Consider the following 20,575-nt stretch of genomic DNA (forward strand, 5'->3'; position numbering starts at 1 on the left):
CCCTGTCCCTAGTAGTGATATGAGGTTCAGTCTTCTGTCTGCTGCATGGGATAGACGGGATTGACGAAGAGGAATGCCATCAGAAAAAAAGATGGTTTGCTGGCTGCAGTTCCCAAGAGTAAACCCCATCAAAGCAGCAGTCTTCAGAAGGATCGAGGAAGCCCTGTAAGGAGTCAACCAGCTAGCTTCTACCTGGCATGGAAGGGATAAGAAGACACATGTAAGCAGCTGCAGAGATTGCACTGCCAACCTCTGCTGTGTGTGCACCTCCTGCATCCCTCCTCCTAATTTGGGGCCATCCTGCACTCAGTAAAACCATGCTGGGAGAGCTGCACTCCCATTTGGAGGGTGATCGTTTACTCCTGGTACCAAACTCCTGACATTGGGCTCATTACGGAGTAATTTTGAGGAGTTTCCTCTTTAATAAAAGCAAAACCTGCAGCAGTCGTTTCTCTCTTTGCTGGTTCTCAGACTTGCTGCCTGGAGATAAGGAAAGCAAACAAATAAACCAAAAAGCCAGAACCCAGTAACAGCATTTCTCTCTTATCTAATGTAAAAAAGGTTCCTGGTCGTTTATCTGTGGAAAATGGCTAAGAATAAAACCTGCTAGCTGTGTTACCACGAAGAAAATGGAATACATAAATGAAATGGTCTCAAGACACAGGTCCTGCTGCTTGCTCTGCTACATTCTCCCCACTGAGAAAACACATGTCGTGTCCAGGAGTGTTTTTGATAGACAGGATGAGCCGTTTAAACTAGTGCTGCAAGCCCTATCAAAATGCCTTTTCTAAAAACCACAGTTCCCCTTCAATTAAAGAGCAGTGCTGAATTTAGAGATTTCTGCATGCAATCAGGATTGTGTGTGACCTCAGCAGTGATGCCTCCTTCTCCCACTGGCACCGAGTCTCACTTCCCACCGTCACAGAGCTCCTGCTGCCTGCAAGCAGCCAGGCTCCTGCAGCCCCAGGATCCTGTCTTTGACTCCTCCACCCTTTTCTTATCTTCCCCTTCCAAAGGAAATGAAGTATTTGGCCGCCACCACCATTGCATTGCAGGCATCTGAATAAATTAATTACTCAGAGTTGTTGCTCATCACCACCGTAGTGTGACAGAGGCACAATATAAAAATACATCCTTAGCTGCGTAAAACCCAGCCAGCACACCAGTGGAGCAGAAACTTACTTTTCTACCGTGCCTTCCAGTTTCTCCCTATTCTCCCCCCATCCCTCCTCCCTTCCTGCAGACACCACGACCAGGACAGGCTCAGCTGCAGCCAAGAAGCTGCGCTGGCAAGGTCGGTTGTCTCCAGGAGGCTTTGAAAAGCTGCCCTCTGGACGTGTGCTTAGAGGACCAAGTGTTTTTCCTGCTGGCTTTGGTTAAATGGACTCCTTATGGATCCCATTGGTGTGTGCAAGGGGAATGTGCACCGTGTACTCGTTGATCAGTGCAGACGTGTTCCTGAGCATCTCGTGGAACGTGTCAACTGTCTTTCTGTAAACCTCCCTGTGCAGCACGAAGGGACGGAAGAGGTTGAGAGGCTCGGCCCTCTGGAATGTGATGGGGAAGCCCAGCTCCGCCGGTACCTTCCCGTTGCCAATGAAGAAGTGGTAGAGCTTCTTTTCGTGCAAACATTTCTCCAGGAATTTCAGCATGTCCTGGAGCCGGGCCTCCAGCTTCTCCGGGGCCCAGTCCTGACCGGGACGCGCCTGCAGCAGATGCAGCAGCACTGTCTTCAGGTGGTAGTTGGTGAGCCCGCTCGGGCCCGTGAGGCTGCACTGCTTCCCGTGCAGGAAGGAGAGGATCTGGAGGCAGCTGATGTGGCAGGCACCGGCCGGCAGCGTTTTGGAGATGAGCTGGATGAACCTCCTCTCGTACACCGCGAAGGTGAGGAACCAGCGAGTGCTGGAGGGGAGCTCTGCTGCCAGCTCGTTGCGAGGGAAATGGGAGATGAAGTAAACGTCCGAGTTCTCGTACTGCACCACAGGAGTGAGGTTGAAGGCGACTGATTTCCCTGACCTGAATTTTATCTTCAGGGCTCCCGGGGAGTCCAAGAGGCTAAAAGACAGGTCGAATTCATACTTGTGGGAGATTTTGTTCCAGGCCTTGGTGACTGCGATCTGGAACCACTTCATGACTTGGTCAGCATCAAGATACTGAGTATTCTTGAAGCACAGGAGGTCTTCCATCTCGCTGCTGGGCCTGGAGGTATTGCCTTGGCTGTGGAGAAGACACAGCATATCTTCCCCTAGTTTAGTCTTGTCGCAGATGCAACCCGCCACATCCTCATCTGCCCTGCATACCTTGATAGTGCCATAACCTTGTTCATCGGGGGGAAAATTGTCCCCCGAGCACCAGATCTGGGAGCGGAAGCAATACGGCTCTGGGGGCGCGAAAGGCACTATCAGGTCGCAGACGAAAGGTTTCCGCACCCTCCAGTTCTCGTACATGCTCCCCACACCCATGCAGTCCTCCACTTCCATGTCAGCGTCCCGGTTGCAGACGCTCCTCAAGGCCTCCAGCAGGTCGTCTGCAAAGCCCTCCACCATCTCCCGCATCCTGGCCATGTCACCGGTGGTGCCCAGGATTCGCTTCTCGTAGAAGCTGGCCAAGGTGGCCTTGTCGGGGAAGGCCACCCCCTTAAATGCCTTCCCCAGGACAGCCATGTCATCCTCTTCTGCTCCTGTGTCCTGCCAGTTCCCCTCCTGGAAATCCTGCCTCCAGAGCTCGATCAGCAGGAAGATGACCATGGAAAGAGCCGTCCACATGTCCCACGGGACCTTTTCCTCTTTGATTTCCTCCACTACCTTTGCAGCCTTCTCCAGAGCCTGCTGTGCAGCTTCCTGGTCTGCGATTTCCTGCTCCAAGCGCAGCTTCTGCAGCCGAAGGCTCTCCTCCCGCTCCTTCATCTTCTGGATGATTTCTTCCGTGTTCTCGGGGACAGTGCCATTCTCTTTAGGGAAGAGGAACGGGTGGTTGATGATCGCCGTAATCACCACTAGGCACACTCGGAAGATTCCCACGGGCATGGCAGTTCCTTCCCTGAAAGAGAAAGAAAGGCAGTGACCCATGATTCGGAGTGTATTCCCTTAAGAAATAAAAATAAAACAATTCCCACTTGAATAAAAGCTTTGGCATCTTTTCTAACCCTGAAAAAGCTGCTTGAGTTCCTAAGCCAATGCCTGTTCCTACAAGTTACCAACTAAGCTTCCCAAGGAGACTTTATAAAACTTTATTGGTGGCTGGTGAGGATGGAAGGATCTTTCTCATTGAATAAGCTTCGAAGGACACAAGTGTGACAGCATTTGCTACCCTCGTCCCACCGCAGCTCTGCAGGGCAGCGAGGGAGGGCACATCCTTCTCCCCTCCTTTGAAGCTCACAGGACAGAAAGGAAGAGAAACAGGTGGGACCTCCCCCGACAAAAAAAGAGAAGGCTGGAGATGAGCACCACTTGCCCCAGCACAAGGCTGGAGGTGCAGTAAGGCAGATGTGGCAGTGGCAGAGGCAGGGCTGTCCTGGCCGCAGCCAGCTTGGATCAGAGCAATGTGCAGCGCAGGCAGCCCCCATGGCACCTGGGTTCCTCCAGGGCTTGCACAAAAAACATTCACACGGTGCTCAGGACAATGCTGAGTGCCCCTCCCTGCGTAACATTCGCTAACAATCCTTTTTTTAGAGCTCATGCACATGCACAGATGCTCGCCCTTACACACTGCTCTGGAGATGGTTTGCTGGCCTTTCTTGTGCCTTCTGCACTCACATTAACTCGTTAATTCATCGAGCAATGGATTAAAGCAGAATTAATACCCAAAGCTGGGCGTTGCAGTTATTCTGTGAGCTCTGTGCCTGGCCACACTTTAAAACTAACCTGGGCTCACTCCCCATTGCCAAGGGCTTTTATCAGCTTGCCGGGGCAGGGCAGGAAGCGCTGGTGATTTCCGCTGCTTCGTGCTGTGCTCCTTCAGGCTGCGGGCGCTTTCCAAGCTTCAAAATAACATGGCCAGAGGCCAGGGGTGTCCTGCTGCAGTCCTGACTGGGACAACATTGCTCCTGTGCCCTGCTGGGCCCTGAAAGAAGCCTTAGGACCTTCTTGCACCCTTCAGGAGTCTTCCATGCCTCAAGGCCTGTGGCTGTCCTGCTTCCAGAGGCTGCCTGCCCCAAGGCTCTGCCAGCAGACAGCAGCAGCCCAGAAATCCCCAGGCTCAGCTGAATTCATTCTCATTTGCACTGGCAGTCCGGGATATCCCCCCTGGTTTAGCAGGAGTAGGGTAGGGAGCGCGTACGCCTCCTTTTCCCCCAGCCAGCTGCCATCGACCTCTGGAAGAGGGTCAGGATGGAAACTGGAAGTGAGAACATCTCCAGGTAGCGTGGATTTGCGAGAGGCACGTCTGTTTTCAGCCTTAACAGAGGAAGCTCAGGTGAAAACTGCCCTTTCACTGCTGTAGCTATTCCCAGCAGAAGATGAAGGCACACACGAAGCCCTGGAGGTCGGGGATGCTCAGTGGGCAAGGTCAGCTGCAAGGGTGGAAGGGGCAGAGCGTTCCCACATCTCATCACAGCCAGCTTTCCTGGCCAACATGGAAAGACCGAATAATACAGGTGAAACCAGTAGCACTGCCTGCTGGGGCGGCCCGTAACAAAGGCTGCTCTCTTCACTCGCTTTCAACTTCAGCCCAAGCCATTTAAGCCTGATAAAAATATTTATGCTTGCGCCGGCTGAGACAGCTTTGGTGTGGGGAGGAGGGAGGGAGCCCAAATGCTTCCCAGCTGGAGACTACCAAAAAGAAACACTATTGTTTCATCTACACATCATCACATGTAGTGACGTTTCAGTCTTAAAATATATATATATATATGTATGTATTCAGGAGGTTTTAAGCAGCAAATTCCCAAAGCAATCTTCAGCCTTTTCTAGCCCTGCCAGTTTGTTGTTTTTTTTTTCCATTCAAAGCACGGACAATGCCCAGACGTGGCAATAAGCTTTCATCTCGCCCTCCTGTGTGCAAGGTGGAGAACGAAGCAGCACGGGCAGGAGGAATGCCGGGGTGAGCAGCACATGGCCCCGCCAGCCCGATGAAGACGGCTGTGCCAAGCTCGGTGCCAGCTCACTGCCGAGCAGCGGTGGGTGCTGGCTGTTCAAACCTGCCTCCACACCAGAGGAATTGGTTTCCTCCTGGGCTTTTCTGTGGCATTCACTGCATCAGTGGCTGGGCACTTTGCAGATGTTATGGTTACGATGGCTCCGAACAGGCCTGAGAAGTGAGGGGGCAGGCACCGTCCCCGCTCCAGCTCGGGGAGATAAAAGCAGCTGATAGCCCTGTTGCCTGATTAGAAACAACCATCAGTGGCATCCTCCAGCAGGCTGTACGTTCAAAGGCTTCCCCAGGAGCACCTGCAGCCCTCCGTGCTTGGTTCCCAGGCAAGTTACACCCATCCTTTCAAGCCTGAAGTAGCCTCTCCTGAAACTGCAGCCTCCATGTGCCCTGAGCCCGATAACCCTCCACCTTCTCCGAGGACACAGGAGAATATTTTCCTTTCATTAATCGCCCTTCTGCCTCCCCAGGAGATTCTCATACCGCTCAATTTCTCCTCCTTCCCCCCCGCCTCTTCTATTCTGAGCCATGGGAAGCAAAGCCCGCTCTGGCTGGTGTTCAGCAGTAACCCAGGCAGGAGCGAGCTGAAGCTCTGATTCTTAAATTAGAAAAACCCAAGTGAAGGGACTGACTGTGGTCCAGCCGTGCACTGAAATACACTGAGACGTCATTAACGACACGCTTGATTGCTTCCTGCGATTCGGCTGACACAAAAGGCGGCGCATAGGTGACTGCCACAGTGCGCTTCACTTCGGTAGGCTGCAAGAAAAGCGGGGATTTGAAGAGATGATAGTAACTGCAGCTGGTTGGGAGCGTTTTTCATTGAAAGCTGCCAAGTTTTCAAAAGCAGAGCTTTCAGGGGAACAAATATAATGTTTGAGAAGGTCCCTGAGGTCTGTAAAGGACTCTGCAGCCTGTTGTACTAGAGAGATGGATTGTCCAGAGCAGCCACTGACCTGCACGTGGGCTTTTTTGCTGGGAAGACGCAAATCCCAAACTTAATTAGTGCACTTAATTAGTCAACCTCACACCACTGACACTGCTGGTTTTCTATGATCTCCTCATCGCTGCTCACAGAGCAATCAAAAGGCCTTTGCTGGCTCAGGGTGGAGAATGAGGGTGGTTTTCCTTTGAGTTTATGTATAAAGCTTCAGAAATGGATGTGCTGGATAGATGCTCATGGAAAAAAGACAAGGGTACTACTAGAGGGGGCAACACACTGGTAAAAGTATCAGTGGGGTCTCTGCCATTAGCTGCTGGACGTTTGCTCAAATTTTGCCTGTTTTACACTAAGAACAAGAAAAAAGATTTTAATTTTACATGCACACACTCAACAACAGAGCACACATCTCTACCCTTGTAGTCTGATCACTTACTCGGGATGACAAAAACTTCTGTTGAAGGCTCTCCTCCGAATTCAGGAGGGGCTGGCAGTAATTGAAGTTTTGGTCTCCTTCCCAGCCCCTGAAGCTGCTGCCCTCATCACTTGGCTGCCTACAGGTCAATACTCTGCTCGCCTGTTTGGACCTGGGCTTCCACAGGAATCGAGGAATTGGCATTGGCAAGACTTCAGTCAAACCTGTCTGGTTCTTGAGACTATTTTTACTAAAGAAGCACTTTCTGGCGTGGGCAGGGTCCGAGTATTATTTTTGGTGAAGAATTTCAGCCCAGGATCGAGTGAGCTTTCCTCCCAGGGCCAGAACTGGGAGGCTGTGGGTTACCCGGTGTCGCGGCAGGACGGATGCTGCCAGCAGAGGAGAAACTGCACCCAAGAGGAGAAACTGCACTGCGTCTCCAGACAGGAGTTTCCAGGTTCACAGGAGTCAGCCAGGTGGGGCTGCCGAGGCGCTGGACCCTGGGGGAGGCTGCAGGGCCCTTGTGGCTGGGGCAAACACACACAGCCCACGTACTGGGACAAGCCCCAGGGTGACAGAGGGTTTATTGCACCAGTCTGCTCTTCCCACCCGCAGCATACGTGCTAGCATGTATGACCACGTCTGGTTTCCACCCGGGGATGTCTCCTGGCACAGACAGCAAGAGCCCAGGGGCTCAGATGAGGATCCTCAGCTGGTTTCCACTGCCCAGACCCCACTGTTGCAATGAGAAAACGTCCCCAGATGTGCTCAGAGTATCCTGCACTTCCTACTCAGGCCACGTGCCCACTGGCCTTTATTTTGCCGTCGGAGAACACGTCAGCCCTTCACACCACCCGTGAACATCCCGTGCCAGCGGGGTCGGTCACCCAGCCCCAGTCAGACATCCTGCCCAACAGTGGGCTTTCGGAAGCCGTACCTTCCTCCCGGGACAGCAGGTCAGCTATTTCCAAGGAAATGCTGATGCTCATCCTGTGTACGGGGCCGGGGAGCCCTCCCTTCCCACCGGCCGGTGGACTCGGTTGGACAGGCACCTGAGAGGCATCACTCTGGGGGCAGCCCAACTCCCACAGGACCTGCACATCATGGGCTCCACACGAAGCTCCGGGTGAGCACTGATCGTGCCAGCACCACTGCAAGCAGGGGAGAGCCCAGCTTGCTCTAGGGAGGACGGGGATTTGTTCTCATATCTTCCACTCATTCACTGTCTTTGCCATCAGGAAGCCTTTCCTCACACTTCATTAACTCTTGATGCAGTTTGAGCCCCTAGCTTTCCAGTGAGCATTGTGAGTAAAAGCAGGACAGGCTGTTTCTTTTCATTTTGCAGGACTTAAAAATATTTAGAGGCTCTTCTCTCCCCTCCTGCTTCATCTTTCTCTGCCCATGGATCCGTTTGTGAGATGTTGCCATAATATCCCATGGCTCCTCTTCCTCCATCCCCAAAACCTGGATAGTACAAAGAGGTCCCTTTCTGGCACATACGGAGTTATTTACCATCTAGTGCTCTTTTCCAAAACCTACAGAGATACAGGACTTGTTAGATTTGCAGTTTCATCAGCGCGTGGGGGATTTTTCTGGGTATTTCTGAGTCACCATTTCATTAGTGGCATGCCATATCTGTGTGCACAGAAAGAATGTAACTCTGGCCCTCTCCTCCTGCCACCAGGAGCAGTCAGCCACCATAAAGGACACCTGTAAAAGCTGCTAAATAAACCCAGAGCCACGCCGTGCCCTCAAAGCACTCGCTGTCTGTAAGGCTGGACACAAGAGGTGATACCCACAGAGACCAGGAGATAAACCAGCGTGAGGAGGATGTTTCTCAGCATCCTGCCTGTTGCCTGAATGTCTCTCTGCTTTTTTAACTGTGCAAGCCAGCTCAGCTCTTGCCAGCAAGCAGCACGTGGCAGCCTGTGCAGTGCCTCGGGTTCCCCCCTCTATGGCCAGGAAGGGTTTATTACAAATTGTAACAGGCTGCTGGCTGTGAGGGATGCAGGAGGGGAAAGGTAGGAAGTGTGTCTGTGGCTCCCACCCACGTACTGGGCTGTTGTGGTAGGATCCCAGCCAGGAACAGCTTGGCTTTTTAAGCTGAATAAATTTTATCTGTTAATTGAGAGGAGAACAATTGGAGTAGACCGAACTTTTATGGTTTTAGGAAAAGAAAAAACACACGCCAGGACTGAAAAAGAAAAGAAAAGTTGGCTTACCAACCTCGGCAGCTCCCTCCCCCTCAAACCAAGCGCGATGGGAGCCAGGTACTTTTCCCTTGCACAATCTTTCATCAGCACAGATGGCCAAAAATAAAACAACAACCCCCCTCTGCCTCACTGAAGGGCTGTAATGTCAGCGACAACGTAAGGAGTGATGCCACTGCACATGTGCTGGCTGCCTCACGATGGGACCCCAATGGGGTCATCCCAGGGGCTCTGGCCGTCACCCCCTCAGACACACGGTGGCTCATCAGTCAGGACGGGACAGTCACCTCGTGGAAGGGTGTGTGAACACAAAAAGGGATAAATTGCCAAGATCTTTGTTCACACCTGCCCTCCTTTTCCCGGTTAATTCTCAGCAAGGTGAAGAAAATGAAAGCAGTGTTAAATCAGCCAGCAGGTACTCCGACACTCCTCACCCTTCAGCATATTCCCTGCATCCCTCAGCACCCAACTTCACTGCGTGTTGTACGTACATTGATACGGATGCTTCAGTATGATCGGGGCTGGAGGAAACATTACTAGAAAGCTGATTTCCCAGCAGGGATACACCATCCCAGCTCATCCAAGAAGAGCACACGTAGATACTGGCACGGCTCAGACGTGACTTGCAGAATGATTGTGGTTTACGTGTGACAATGAGGTCCCATGGCAGTCAAGTAACGAGGAGCTTTTATACGCTACAGACAGTAGACAGCACATGCCTCGAATTGCCAGATGCTTCCACATTGAGAAGCAAAAGCAGCAAAAAAATTGTCATTGTGGGCTGGAAATTTGCTTGGTCTGAGCTCTCCCACTCCATCCCAGTCCTGACTCAGTGGCAAAGCAATGCAGCTGTGTCAGGAGCCCTGCAGGCCCCCAAGCGTCTGCTTCAACAGGGCTCAGAAGCACTGGGTGAGCCTGGTGGTCTGTGTGATATTGGAGCATTGTTTTGATAACTGGTTGCAGCTGCTTGTATTCAAACAGTTGGGGAGGAACAGTATTAAAAAGCTGGCTGTGGTAGCAAAAACGTCACCACAGAAATGAAAAGCAACGCTTTATTCCATTGCCTAAAACCCCGGCTTTTTTATAAAATACAAATATAGTTCCTTAAATAAAGCAAAAACACCAGACCGTGGAACCCCTGAAGGGCTGGGCGGAGGGCGTGGAAGGAGAAGAGAGCAACAAAGAGCGCTTTTGCTGCAACACTTCCTCTGTTCTCACAAGCAAACTCACTGCTCGCACAGCCTTTTCTCTGCTTTCACTAGGACACTCCCTGCTCGCAGCACACCAGCACGGGCAGGAAGCGTCAGGCCCTCTTCCTTCATCGCGTAGTGGCTCTAGAAGTGAGCAGGGGAAACAACACAAACGCTCTGAGAAGCATTAAGCCCGTTCTTGGCTCACTCCTCATAAACCCATGGACTGCCAAGAGACACGCACGCACACAAATATCTTGGCTGCAGAGCACTGCTGGCTCTCCCCGCTTCTCAAAACTAGTTCGGATGAATAAAAACCAGAGGAGAGAAGCAAAGTCATACAAGAAAACAAACCATCCCCCTTCTGTGTGGTATTTCTACGAAGCTCATCCTTCAGTGGTCACCAGCTCGGGGCCATTTTCACCCAAATGAGTGACTCAGAGCAGCCGATTGCTGCACGCACCCGGACGTAATCATTTCCATGTGCTCTTCGCTCAGCCCCCTCTGCTCACCAACAAAGGAAAAGATCTTCACGCTCTTCCTTTCCCCGAACTGTTTGTAAACTGACTGCTGGGAAGCAAAACTCTGGAAGTGTTTAATGGGGTAAGAGTGATGCAGCTCGCAGCGCTGCAGCAAAAGACCCAGACACGCATGTGAGGGCTGTGAGGACACGTGGTTCTTATTTGGGATGTGTGGGGTGAACCCAAACACTTGCTTCCTTTATAACATAAGCACCACAAAGGAAGGCTTTGTTTGAGAGCCAAGGGGCAGGCTCTGCACGCTTACAGGCTGCCCTAGGATGTAATGGGAACTGTGAGTCATGGTTGTGGGGCCCCTGCTCGTGGGCACAGAAATCCCCTCTGCAGCAGCAGTCAAGGAGCTTAGCTTGGGAGCAAAGAGCTCCCAGCTCTGCGTGGAAGACCGAAAGCATCCAGGACCAGCAACAACTGCAAGGCTGAGCTAAAACACGTGCTGTGGGTGACCTACAGCGCAGGCACGTCCCTCTCGGTTGGCATTTCCTCCTGTAACTCTTTAAGATCCTGGGATCACAACCAACACCCGTTCCAACAGCACGAAGCAGCCTCAGCTCAATGAGGAGCTGGGATGGATGTCAGCCAAGCACCTCCTGACCACCTTTTGTCTTTGGTTGCAGAGGAGCGTGGCCTTGATAATTAGACGGGGCATGGCTAGCTCTCGAGGTCGGACTGCAGCAGAGCTCTGTGTCAAAAGTCACCTGAAGAGTCAAGGTAACTCGTGTCACCGTGTGTTACAGCAGGGGAGAGCCAGCTGAGTAATTCCAGCCTCCGAGAATACAGAGCCCTATCTCATCCTTGCCCCTCCTACCCTGGGAGAAAAAGGTTTTCTCTGTTTATCACCAGTGGTTTGCCATCAGCAGCTTAGAAGCAGCCATACGACCGAAAAATCAAGAAATCTAGAAATCAGACTTCTCTGAAACCAGTGGCAGTCAGGTGCCTGAACATTCAGGGGTAAATGATTTAGGGGGTAAGCATCTTGGATCCAGATACACACAACCACAAGCCTGTACTGTGAGCATGAAGTGTCACAGTTTAGGCTTGAGAACATCTCTTAAGCTCCACCTCTTGTATACATTAACATTCTCCCAGAGCTTAAAAATAGGCATATCTTGCATTGCCCTGACAGAGCAATATGTTTTCTCCTGCCTACACGCACAGCCTAAGCTGCCTGGATGGTTTCTGGCAAATCCCTGCTTTGCTCTGAAAAGCTTCCAGCAAATCTCCATCTCTGCATCACAAGACAGTCTAGACTAGTGCCTAACTACCTTGACCTGTAGGAATTTCCCCTCATCGCTGTGTGTACTTTCTGCAAAGGAAGGTGTAAGCCCCAGTGGGGTTCTGGCTCACACAGATGAGAGATACCTCCCCCCCTGCAGGCAGCGTGGGAACCTTTTGCTCCCACTCCCCATCAGGTGCTCTCCGGCATCACCAAATCCTCTGCGATTCAGAACTGAAAACAAGGCATTTGAGCTGAGTTTCATCGTTTTCATTCGATTTTTTTTTGGCTACAGACTGCATCTGTTCAATTGACAGCACCCACCATCCCTTGGGGAACCCAGAGAAAGCCACACCGAGGTGGCTCAGCTGACACCTCGGAGCTAAACGCATCACTTCTCTGCTCAGGTGCAACAACCTTCTCTGCGTGCTCTTCCCCCTGGTTCTGAAAGCGAAGGAACAGGACATTTTCTCTCGCCAGGCAGCTGAAGTAACCGTATGAATCAGGCTGTGCCTAACAGCACTTAAATTCTGCAACAGTTGGCCTCAGCAGCCCTCGTCCTTGCCAATACCACACTCGGTTTTTCCAAGCCGCATGCATGGCAGTGGGGTGCATCAGATGTTTGCCCTGCAAATGCTGAAAAAGCATCTCTGCCTTGAGGCAAACATCACTGATATAAATAATGTGCCGGATCAGCCAGAAAAACCTGCCTCTGGAAGAGGAATAATAATGAGAGGTGGTGGGGGGAAAGGAAGAAGAGAGAGATCCTCATTTACACACGGGCGATGGCAGCGGGCCAGCTCTCACAGCTTTGATCCAGGCTGGTGGAGGAACATGCCAGGGAATGCAGCGAGCTGAGCTCTGGCGGAGCAGAGTGGCCGTCTGAACTAAGTGGGATGGGAAAAAGGGGGACAGACACCACCCAACGCAGACACGGATCCAGAAAAAATAAGGAAAAAAGCAAAATCACATGGACTACGTGAAGGAACAGGTACTGGGAGCTGCAGCAGGACACGGTGGCAGCCAGGATTGCTGCTCTGGCAGCTGCCTCTGCCACCAGCCACGTTTCTTCCCTTCCCACCACTGTCTGCAGCCACACGCTCAGAGTTTCCCCAGGTTTCTCAGGGATCCTCAGACAAACATCATCTGGGCAATTAAAACTCTGCACACTGCTGGTTTGTAAAAGCCGCTGCTTCACTTTGATCCAACCACCTCTACCGTCAGCTCTGCTCATCAGGAGGCTGTCCAGGCACTTTCAGGCCTTGGCCTCTCCTCTGAGAGCTGGAAGAAGGGGGATGTAGCACTCCGTGGATCTGGGAAAGGGAACTCCAGCCACTTCTCCTGTGTGGCAGCAAATGCGGCAGTAGCTGCTGTCAGCAAAGCTTGGACCTTTTGGTTCCCATCTGCCTTCTGACTAGAGCCCAAGGTACCAAACAGCCAGATGAGGGCAATTCTAGACTGAATGATGGAAGCAAGAGGCTTTTAACACTGAACCTCCAAACTGAAGACATTTCCCAGTTAAATCTTCTCAGCATTGCTAGATCTTTGCAATGCTGTCAGCCCCTCGCTGCTGGAAACAACACCGGTTACTAAAACATGAGCCACACCACTTCCCTTCCAGCACTTCTGCAAGGCTCAAGATCTCCTAGCGAGAGCCGATCGAGATCAAATCACGCCAAAACTGGAAGGAAGAATGACCCCTGGAGCACTTACCCGCTGTGCAGCTTTGCAGGTGCTCATTAAGCTTCACATTCCTCCCATCGCCGCGCTGCTGAGCAGGCTCCGTGCAGTCACCCACCACTGACGCCCAGCCAGGAAGTCTGCAAAGCGCAGCGAGAATGAATGAGGAAGTTCAGGCAGGAGATGGGTCCGTAATGCAGTTATCTAAATCAGGCATTGATTAAAATAGAGATTAACTCCCCCCCCTCCTCCTTACCTAGCACAGTGATCATGGAAGCTCAAGAGACCTGAAATAATCAGCTTTGAAGTGATCAGGGAAGAGTTAAACCTCAGCTGCTCTCACGAGGAAGTGTTTGAATCGTGCCCTGGGTCCTTCTTAAGTACCAGGGAGCCAGGACCTCCCTCCTCGACTCCATCCTCACCCACCAGCCCTCTCCTTTTCAAATGGATTAGGGTCAAATTAGCAGCTGCGTAAGGGCTGGGATGGTTTTACCTGGGATTGGTTTGTCTCAGAAAAGGCACTAGCTGCTGTAAGCAGCTTGCGAGGTAGGAAGACTTGCTAGGAGAGCTGATGTGAGAAACAGAAAGTGCAGGAGAAGAGGCAGGAAACAAGTCTGAGAGCAGGCAGGAAGACGTGAAACGCAGAACCACAAGATAAACTACTGTACTTTACAAGGAGAGCTTATGAAATTTCAGATGAAACAGGAAACGGAGCGAAGCCCTCTGAGCAGAAGCAGTCGAGCGGTGCGATGAGCAGATGGGGTCACCCAGCAGCCACCTCCCTCCCAGCCACTTCAAACCCTCTGCGTGCCTTGATCCAACGCCTGATGCAAGCTGGAGCAGCCCCTCCCCGGGCTGAGATGAGCTTTGGAGCCAGGTCCTTTGAGGGCCCGGTGTAAAGCCGATGTGCCTTTGCTCTCCTGAACTGCTTCACGTCGGCAGCTGCTGGGGATGGGGTTGATCAACCCTCCCTCCTCCCACCTACCTGCTCTCAGCAGACCGTGTGTAGTTTCACTTCTCTGCTTCCCTCTGCAACTCGGAGCCCAAACTGAACAACCAGATGGAGCCCCGATGTCCTGATACCTCTGCACCACCAGCAGCACGCTGTGCCAGCACGGCAGCCAGGCTCTCCAACCCCACAAGGGCAGGATCCGTGCTCGAATATCCCAGTGGATGTTTGCTAGCCCTCAGGGCCTGCAAAGTCTGCTCCCGTGGTGGCTGGAGGCCAGCAAGGTACAGCAGGAGGTTGTGCTGGAGGAAAGGAGCGAGGAGCGCTGCGCTGCCAGGCGGGGAGAGGAGCAGGGAGCTGCTGCTAAGGGACCTGCACGTTCTCACTTCTTAAAAAAATATTAAGTCATAAAACTGCAGTCAGGATCTCCCTCTGCTATACGTTTACAGATGTTGGAGAAACCCTGGCTGAGGTGTAGGTCACCAGCAGGTCCCTGTCAGTAGCGGCTCTGCATCCTCTCGCGCTGGCACAGACCTCCTCTGGCTCCCTCCATGGTGTTTGCTCTGGGGCAGCCCTACACCAGAGTTTCCTCTCCACATCAGAGATCCCAAACGCCCCTGCTCCAGCGAAGCTCAGCAGCTCATCTGGCCTTCAGGACACGGCGGTAAATCCTGTTTGTTTTGCTGAATCCCTGGCCAGAAGAGCCCAGCCCTGAGGCGGGCTCGCATTCAGCAGAGAACCAAGGTGGCTCAGCCACCTTGGCACGGCCCACACGTGTGGAAACCAAAACAAGCTAAAAAAAAGAGCCCTGCCGCAGCTGCACCCCTGGGCTGGCTCTCTCCATCCCTCCGCTCACTCAGATCTTGGCTACCTGCCTCTCTTCCAGCTCCCCGTGCTGAGGGTGAGCAGGGAGAAGGTTTTCAGCTGAGCCTGAATCCTGGGCTCCATGGCTGGGCACACGACGATGCTGCCCAGCACGCGCCCTGGCTTGGCTCCCTCCCCCCCTCCAGCCTGACAGCCAGAGTCTCTCCCTCCCTCCACCACCCGGCAATTATACGTCGGGATGGAAAGTACACTGCCTGGCAGCAGAGCTGCTTTTTATCAGGGTAAGTGGATTATAAGAACACTTGGGAGAGAAAGAGCTGGCCCACCCAACAGCCTATTTTAAAGGGGGGCTGAGGGAACAAGCCAGGAAATGTTTTTTTGTTTTTTTTTTTTCCAGCTCCTTTCTCCACTGAACCATTGCTCTGGATTGTAATTGCAATTCCACAGAGCAGGGAGTGCAGGGTAGGACAGCACAGAACTGCAAGGAGACTTGGGCAGACTCCTTACGGAGTTCACGCAGTTTATCAGTGTGTCCCAGAAGAGCTGCTTCCTAACACTCACCTTGTTGACAGAGGCTGAATTTAGCTTGAATTTTGCAATGAGTAAATTTGTTTTAGGTGAGATACAGACGTGTAAAGAGAGAGCAAGAAACCAAAAAATAAACCACCCCTTTCGCTGGTGCACTCATTGCACTCAGGGAACTGAGTTTTAAAGAAAAAAAAAAAAAGGGAAGAAAAAAAGCCACAACATAACCCAGTAAGTGTGCTTTCTGATATCACTTCATTTGCATGAATTTATTTGCAGGCAAGCCCCAAGATACTGAATCAACAGTCAACAAGTAACCGGTTGCTAAAGCCAGACTAAGGTTGTCCTTAGGAAAGCCATGCGGTTTTTGCATAAAAAACAAACTCAGAAATGAGTTAGATCAGCACACTGAACCCCAGCATCGCATTTCTGTGGGTCAGGTTTCCTCTCTCTATTGCTCACTGCCACGTAAGGAGGGCTGCAAGCACAGGCAGACCTCAGAGGCACGCAGGAGCCCTTCTCATCAGGGAGGGAACCAACAAAACGTGAAATGGGAGCATGAGGCACAGCTCTGGTGGCCCCAGCCATCACCTGGCCTGCAACCATCACTCACGGAGAGCAAACTCCTCCAGCCCCTGAGCTGGGCTCTTCAGTCTGACTTGTAGGGACTGGGGATAAAAGGCTAGGCTTGAAATACCGCAGTGCCCAAGCAACAAAGAGAGGAAGACAGTTAGGTGGGGAGGGGCCAGCGAGCTCCCGACAAACAGGTACAGCTCCCTGGGCGTGTGCAGGTACCCGGCTCTCCCTTGCACACACCGATCGCTGGTTTCTGTGCACCCTGCTCATGCAAAAAATAAAATGTCATCTACCAGCAGGGAGCCAAGAAGCCCTCGGGGCTTCACCAGTACTGACATGGGCTCTCTGACCTTTGGCAAATTGATTCACCTCTTTCCACTCCAGTGGCCGTCACACTTAATGTGTGTATTTCCCGTATAAGCAGCAAGAAGCATCTATTGTGTTGAAAACAAGGCTGAAAATAAGGCTTTAAGTTTCCATTCCTAATTTCCAGGCTCTGCTTTTCCTTAAGGACTGAAGAACCCCTTTGAAGTACATTAAGGCAAACTGGGAGCAGTAGGGTTTAAAAAAAAAAGATGTCTGTGAAGGGAAGCAGCAGTCAGAGCTGCAAAGAGCATTGGGATCCTCAGCAAACCAACCCCAGCGCTGCCTGCACAGCACCTCGGGGCCTTGCTTGGCAGCCCACAGCAGTGCCCTGGGCATGGTTTAGGCTGCTGGCACTCGGTAAAACTGCACCAGTCGTAGCATTCCCCGTTACTAATGTTCTCTTAGGGACACTGCTGGTGCTCACCTTGCCTGGCCATGTAGCAGCCCCCGATAGCAACACCTCCAGTCCTCCTGGACGACTTGAGCACGGCAGCTCCCAACAGAGCTGCTTCAGCGGGAGGCTGCTCCCTGACTTTGCTCCGATCTGAAGACGGAAAGGCCACCGAAGCCCCGGCTCTGTGGCAGTCGTACAGCCCAGGACTCGCAGCATCGCAGCCCTGTACCACCACCATCTTCCAAACCAGGCACACACAGCCGAGCCCAGCGGCTTGGCCCCGAGCCCAGCTCCCTCTCTTTGTGCTCCTGAGCGGGACGCAGAGCAGAGAAGAAAGCCAAGAGCTTTGCAACCAACTGCGCCCAAACCACGCTACCCCGGGACGGAGGCAGCGAGCTGGGGGCACCCAGCCCTCACCGTCCCCGGGACCAAGCCTCCCACCTCCTCCCACACCTTTTCTCCCCAAAAACCCCGGCAATACCCTGCCAGGAACCCCTTCCCCCCCAGCAGCCCGTCCTTTCCCTTCCCGACCCCCGGCACTCACCGGGCTCCGGGCCGACCCCGGCGCGTCCCGCAGGCGGCTCGGTGAGGCTCGGTGAGCTGCAGGAGGGCCCGCCCAGCCTGTCCGGAGCGGAGTTTTGCTTGCTTTTGCTTTTTTTTTTTTTTTTTTTTTTTTCTCCTTCCCCTCCTTTAAACCACCCCCGCCAGCCCCAGGGGCCGGCACGCCGCGGTTCGCAGCCCCAGCTCGCCGCCGGCTCCCCCGTCAGCTTCCCGGCTGCTTTTGCAGCGGGGACGCAGAGGGAAAGCGCCCATTTTGCCTCTCGGATGCCTGCTGACCTCCCGGGGGTCTCCAGCCGGGGAGCTGTGGGGTCAGGGGCCCGCCAGCCCCTCGCTAAACCCCGCCGGGGGCACGGGAAGAGGGGCTCCGGCGTGGTGAAATGGCTCCTTATGGATCGGGACGGGGAAAGTTGGCTCCACAGCCAGCACTTCCACCAAAATGCTCAAGGAACCACCTCGGAGCAGCAGCACGGGGACATCTGCCTGATTTGGGGCCCCAGCCCTTCGCTGCAGCCTTCCTCCTCCCTCCTCAGCATCGCAGCCCTCTGCCAACGCCGCCTTGGCGAGTCGCGCGTTGTGCACTTCACCGCTTGGCTTCCCCAGGTTCGGGTGGTGGATGTGCTTTACGTGGCAGGACCCGCACTGCTGAGGCTCCTCAGGATCCAAAATACCAAAATATCACCAGGCAAACGTGGGGGCACAGCTCTGTACAACTGCTTGGAGGTGCCAAGTGGGGCTGGCATGGCAGCCCGCTCTTCAAATTTCCTCAAGTGCTCACCAAGTAACAATTTTGATGTTATTTAAAGGGCTGAGTTTTTAAAAGTGTGGTATGGGTATGATTTCCTAAGTGTCTGAATCGAGTTTATTCAGGTTTACCGGCAGCCTGGGTGTTAGTGCATTCCTTTCCCATTATGCCACAACCTAAGGAAAGCATCTCAAGCACAGCGGCGCTGGAATCTCCCCGCGCCGCGCTGCAGGACTCGGCCTGTCTCGGAGCTTCCCCTGGGAGCTTTGCAGCACCGGCAGGAGTGAAAACGATCCTTCTCCAAGATCACAGAGGTCCGTCACCTAAACCAAAGGAAAATATCTATTAAATACCACCTGCAGAAAGCCTGACAAGGCAGTCATTACTGATTCTGGCCGTATGTGTATATACGTATCCATTGAACAATACAAATCGCTATAGGTTTGAGAGCCTGTGACTCCCATTCACCTGCTAAATCTTCCTGGGATACAGGTAAATGAGCAATGCAACAGGGAAAAAGTCAGAACAATTTTTTAGAAAGGAAGGCTCACATCCCAACAGGTGATATTACATATCCACCACGCCATTCAGGATCCACTTTTTGTGCCCCCAAGATGGTATAAAGTTATGATACCAACACAATACATATAAATGGAAAAGTCAAACCAAGACACGTTTGCTTGATTTATATATCTATATCTTCTGATGCAGCTCAGCAGTTTGAAAGAGGAGAGAAAGCTAGAAACACATATCCTGACAACTCCAGTACGTGATTCATTGTTTGAATATTGCTGCACTGCAGAAGACTTAAGATCATTATCTTGCTAAAGGTAGTAATTTATTTGATAATGAGCCAAACTCTGCTAACATTACTCAGACGTTGGGCAGGACCCGAAGCTGTGAGCAGTGGAGTAACAGTACTGCAGCACACTGGGACATAGCCTGTGGCTCTGTCACATGGATGCTGCTGCAGCAGAAATTAGGTATAATAATATTATTTCTAAAGTGGACTCTAAGATCCTATCCGCAGGAGTAGAACAAGAGCAAGATTTGGGCAGAGAGTTAAGTTACCTGTAACTTCCTCAGTTGCTTTCAGATATGTTAGAAGACTGAGGGATTATTTTGTTCTTTCCAGTAGTGCTTCTTATTTCTTACAAAACTAACAATATTTCCTTAGACTATTGCAAGCAGTAAATTAAAAATAAAATCTTACAAGATCTGAAAAGAGTGAATAGGGATATGATAGGCCATGAGTAGGCAGCAGTGAAACGCGTTTTAGTACAGTCCAGCTTCACCTTCGCAGGAACAGAGGACAACAGGCTGCCAACCAGGAGCACACGGACGGATTCAAGGAAAAGTCCAGGCAGACAGGGTCACTTGCTCACAGGTGTCCTCACCTACTCCCCTACACCTGACCTTATGAACATCTTTAATCTCTGTGACTTCCATAGCCTTCCTTAGGTATTATGAGGGGAGGGATATTTTTTTTCAATAGCCTTTTCCTCCCAATGGACACGAGTGTCAAGCAGTGAAAGATGCCAGACAAATTTAAAGCTAGAAAAAGATTTGGTGGTTGAAAATTAAAAGGCTTAATAATAAAATATGAATGAGGGAAAGGAATCAGAGATTAGGGAATGGATTCTGCTGGTAGAACAGAAAGGCTGTTGGAAGGTACGGGGGGAAGTTGTTTCTGCTAATGAGCACATTATGAACCTAGATACATTTGAAACTCAGTTTTAAACACAAGCAAATGTTCATGGTTGGGATGACAGTCATGGATCAGGACTGGCAAGTTGGTAATGGAAATCATCCACTGAAGAAACCTGAGCCATGCGTAGGGCCGAATGTGTTTATGTATTTGTAGGCTTTCCTTCATAGCCTTGCTAAGGATTAATGATGCTGGGCAGCGGGAGAGGGTCACTTCTACCAGACTGTTCCTCCAAATATGTAGCAGGAAGAATCCCCTCCATGTCACTCTAAAGCTGTAGCTCAGATTAGTAGCATAAACCATAACCCTGGTGGTGCTACAAGCCCACAGTGGGCAGCAAAGGTGATGGGATCAGCAGAGCATTGCTTTCCTCCAGGGCGCTGGGAGGATCCCTGCGCTTGGCTCAGAGAGGCAGAAAACTTTTCAAACAAGTGTCACAGGCCACTGTAAGCCTTGTTGAAGAACTGTGAACAAAAGCTTTGACATGAAACTGTTTTGTGGTTTCAAACCGTGCTGTGGAATGGCAAATTCAGCTTGGTTCTAGGATTATCGACCTAATTTCAATTACTTCCCGTAATTTTCATCCATTTTATTTTTTATGTAGAGCATGTAATTGTACATTATACAAAGACAGCTTGTCAGCTTTAACTTGTG

General features: G+C 51.8%; 1 protein-coding gene across 1 annotated transcript; it reads right to left on the minus strand.

Annotated features, from left to right (window-relative positions):
- Positions 1-1,197: 1,197 nt before the first annotated feature.
- Positions 1,198-13,801, minus strand: ITPRIP (inositol 1,4,5-trisphosphate receptor interacting protein). The gene is made up of 3 exons (XM_084289940.1): positions 13,769-13,801; positions 13,309-13,415; positions 1,198-3,039 (listed from the first exon to the last, which is right to left on the minus strand). Exon 3 carries the CDS (start codon positions 3,024-3,026, stop codon positions 1,377-1,379), a length of 1,650 nt encoding a protein of 549 aa, XP_084146066.1. The 5' UTR covers positions 3,027-3,039; positions 13,309-13,415; positions 13,769-13,801; the 3' UTR covers positions 1,198-1,376.
- Positions 13,802-20,575: the final 6,774 nt, after the last annotated feature.

Source organism: Netta rufina (genome assembly GCF_964035555.1).
Source record: "Netta rufina genome assembly, chromosome: 7".
Classification (NCBI taxonomy): domain Eukaryota; kingdom Metazoa; phylum Chordata; class Aves; order Anseriformes; family Anatidae; genus Netta; species Netta rufina.

What these genes read in the sequence shown, in the direction of transcription:
- ITPRIP (XM_084289940.1), bottom strand. Translation starts at nt 3,026, where the DNA reads ATGCCCGTGGGAATCTTCCGAGTGTGCCTAGTGGTGATTACGGCGATC.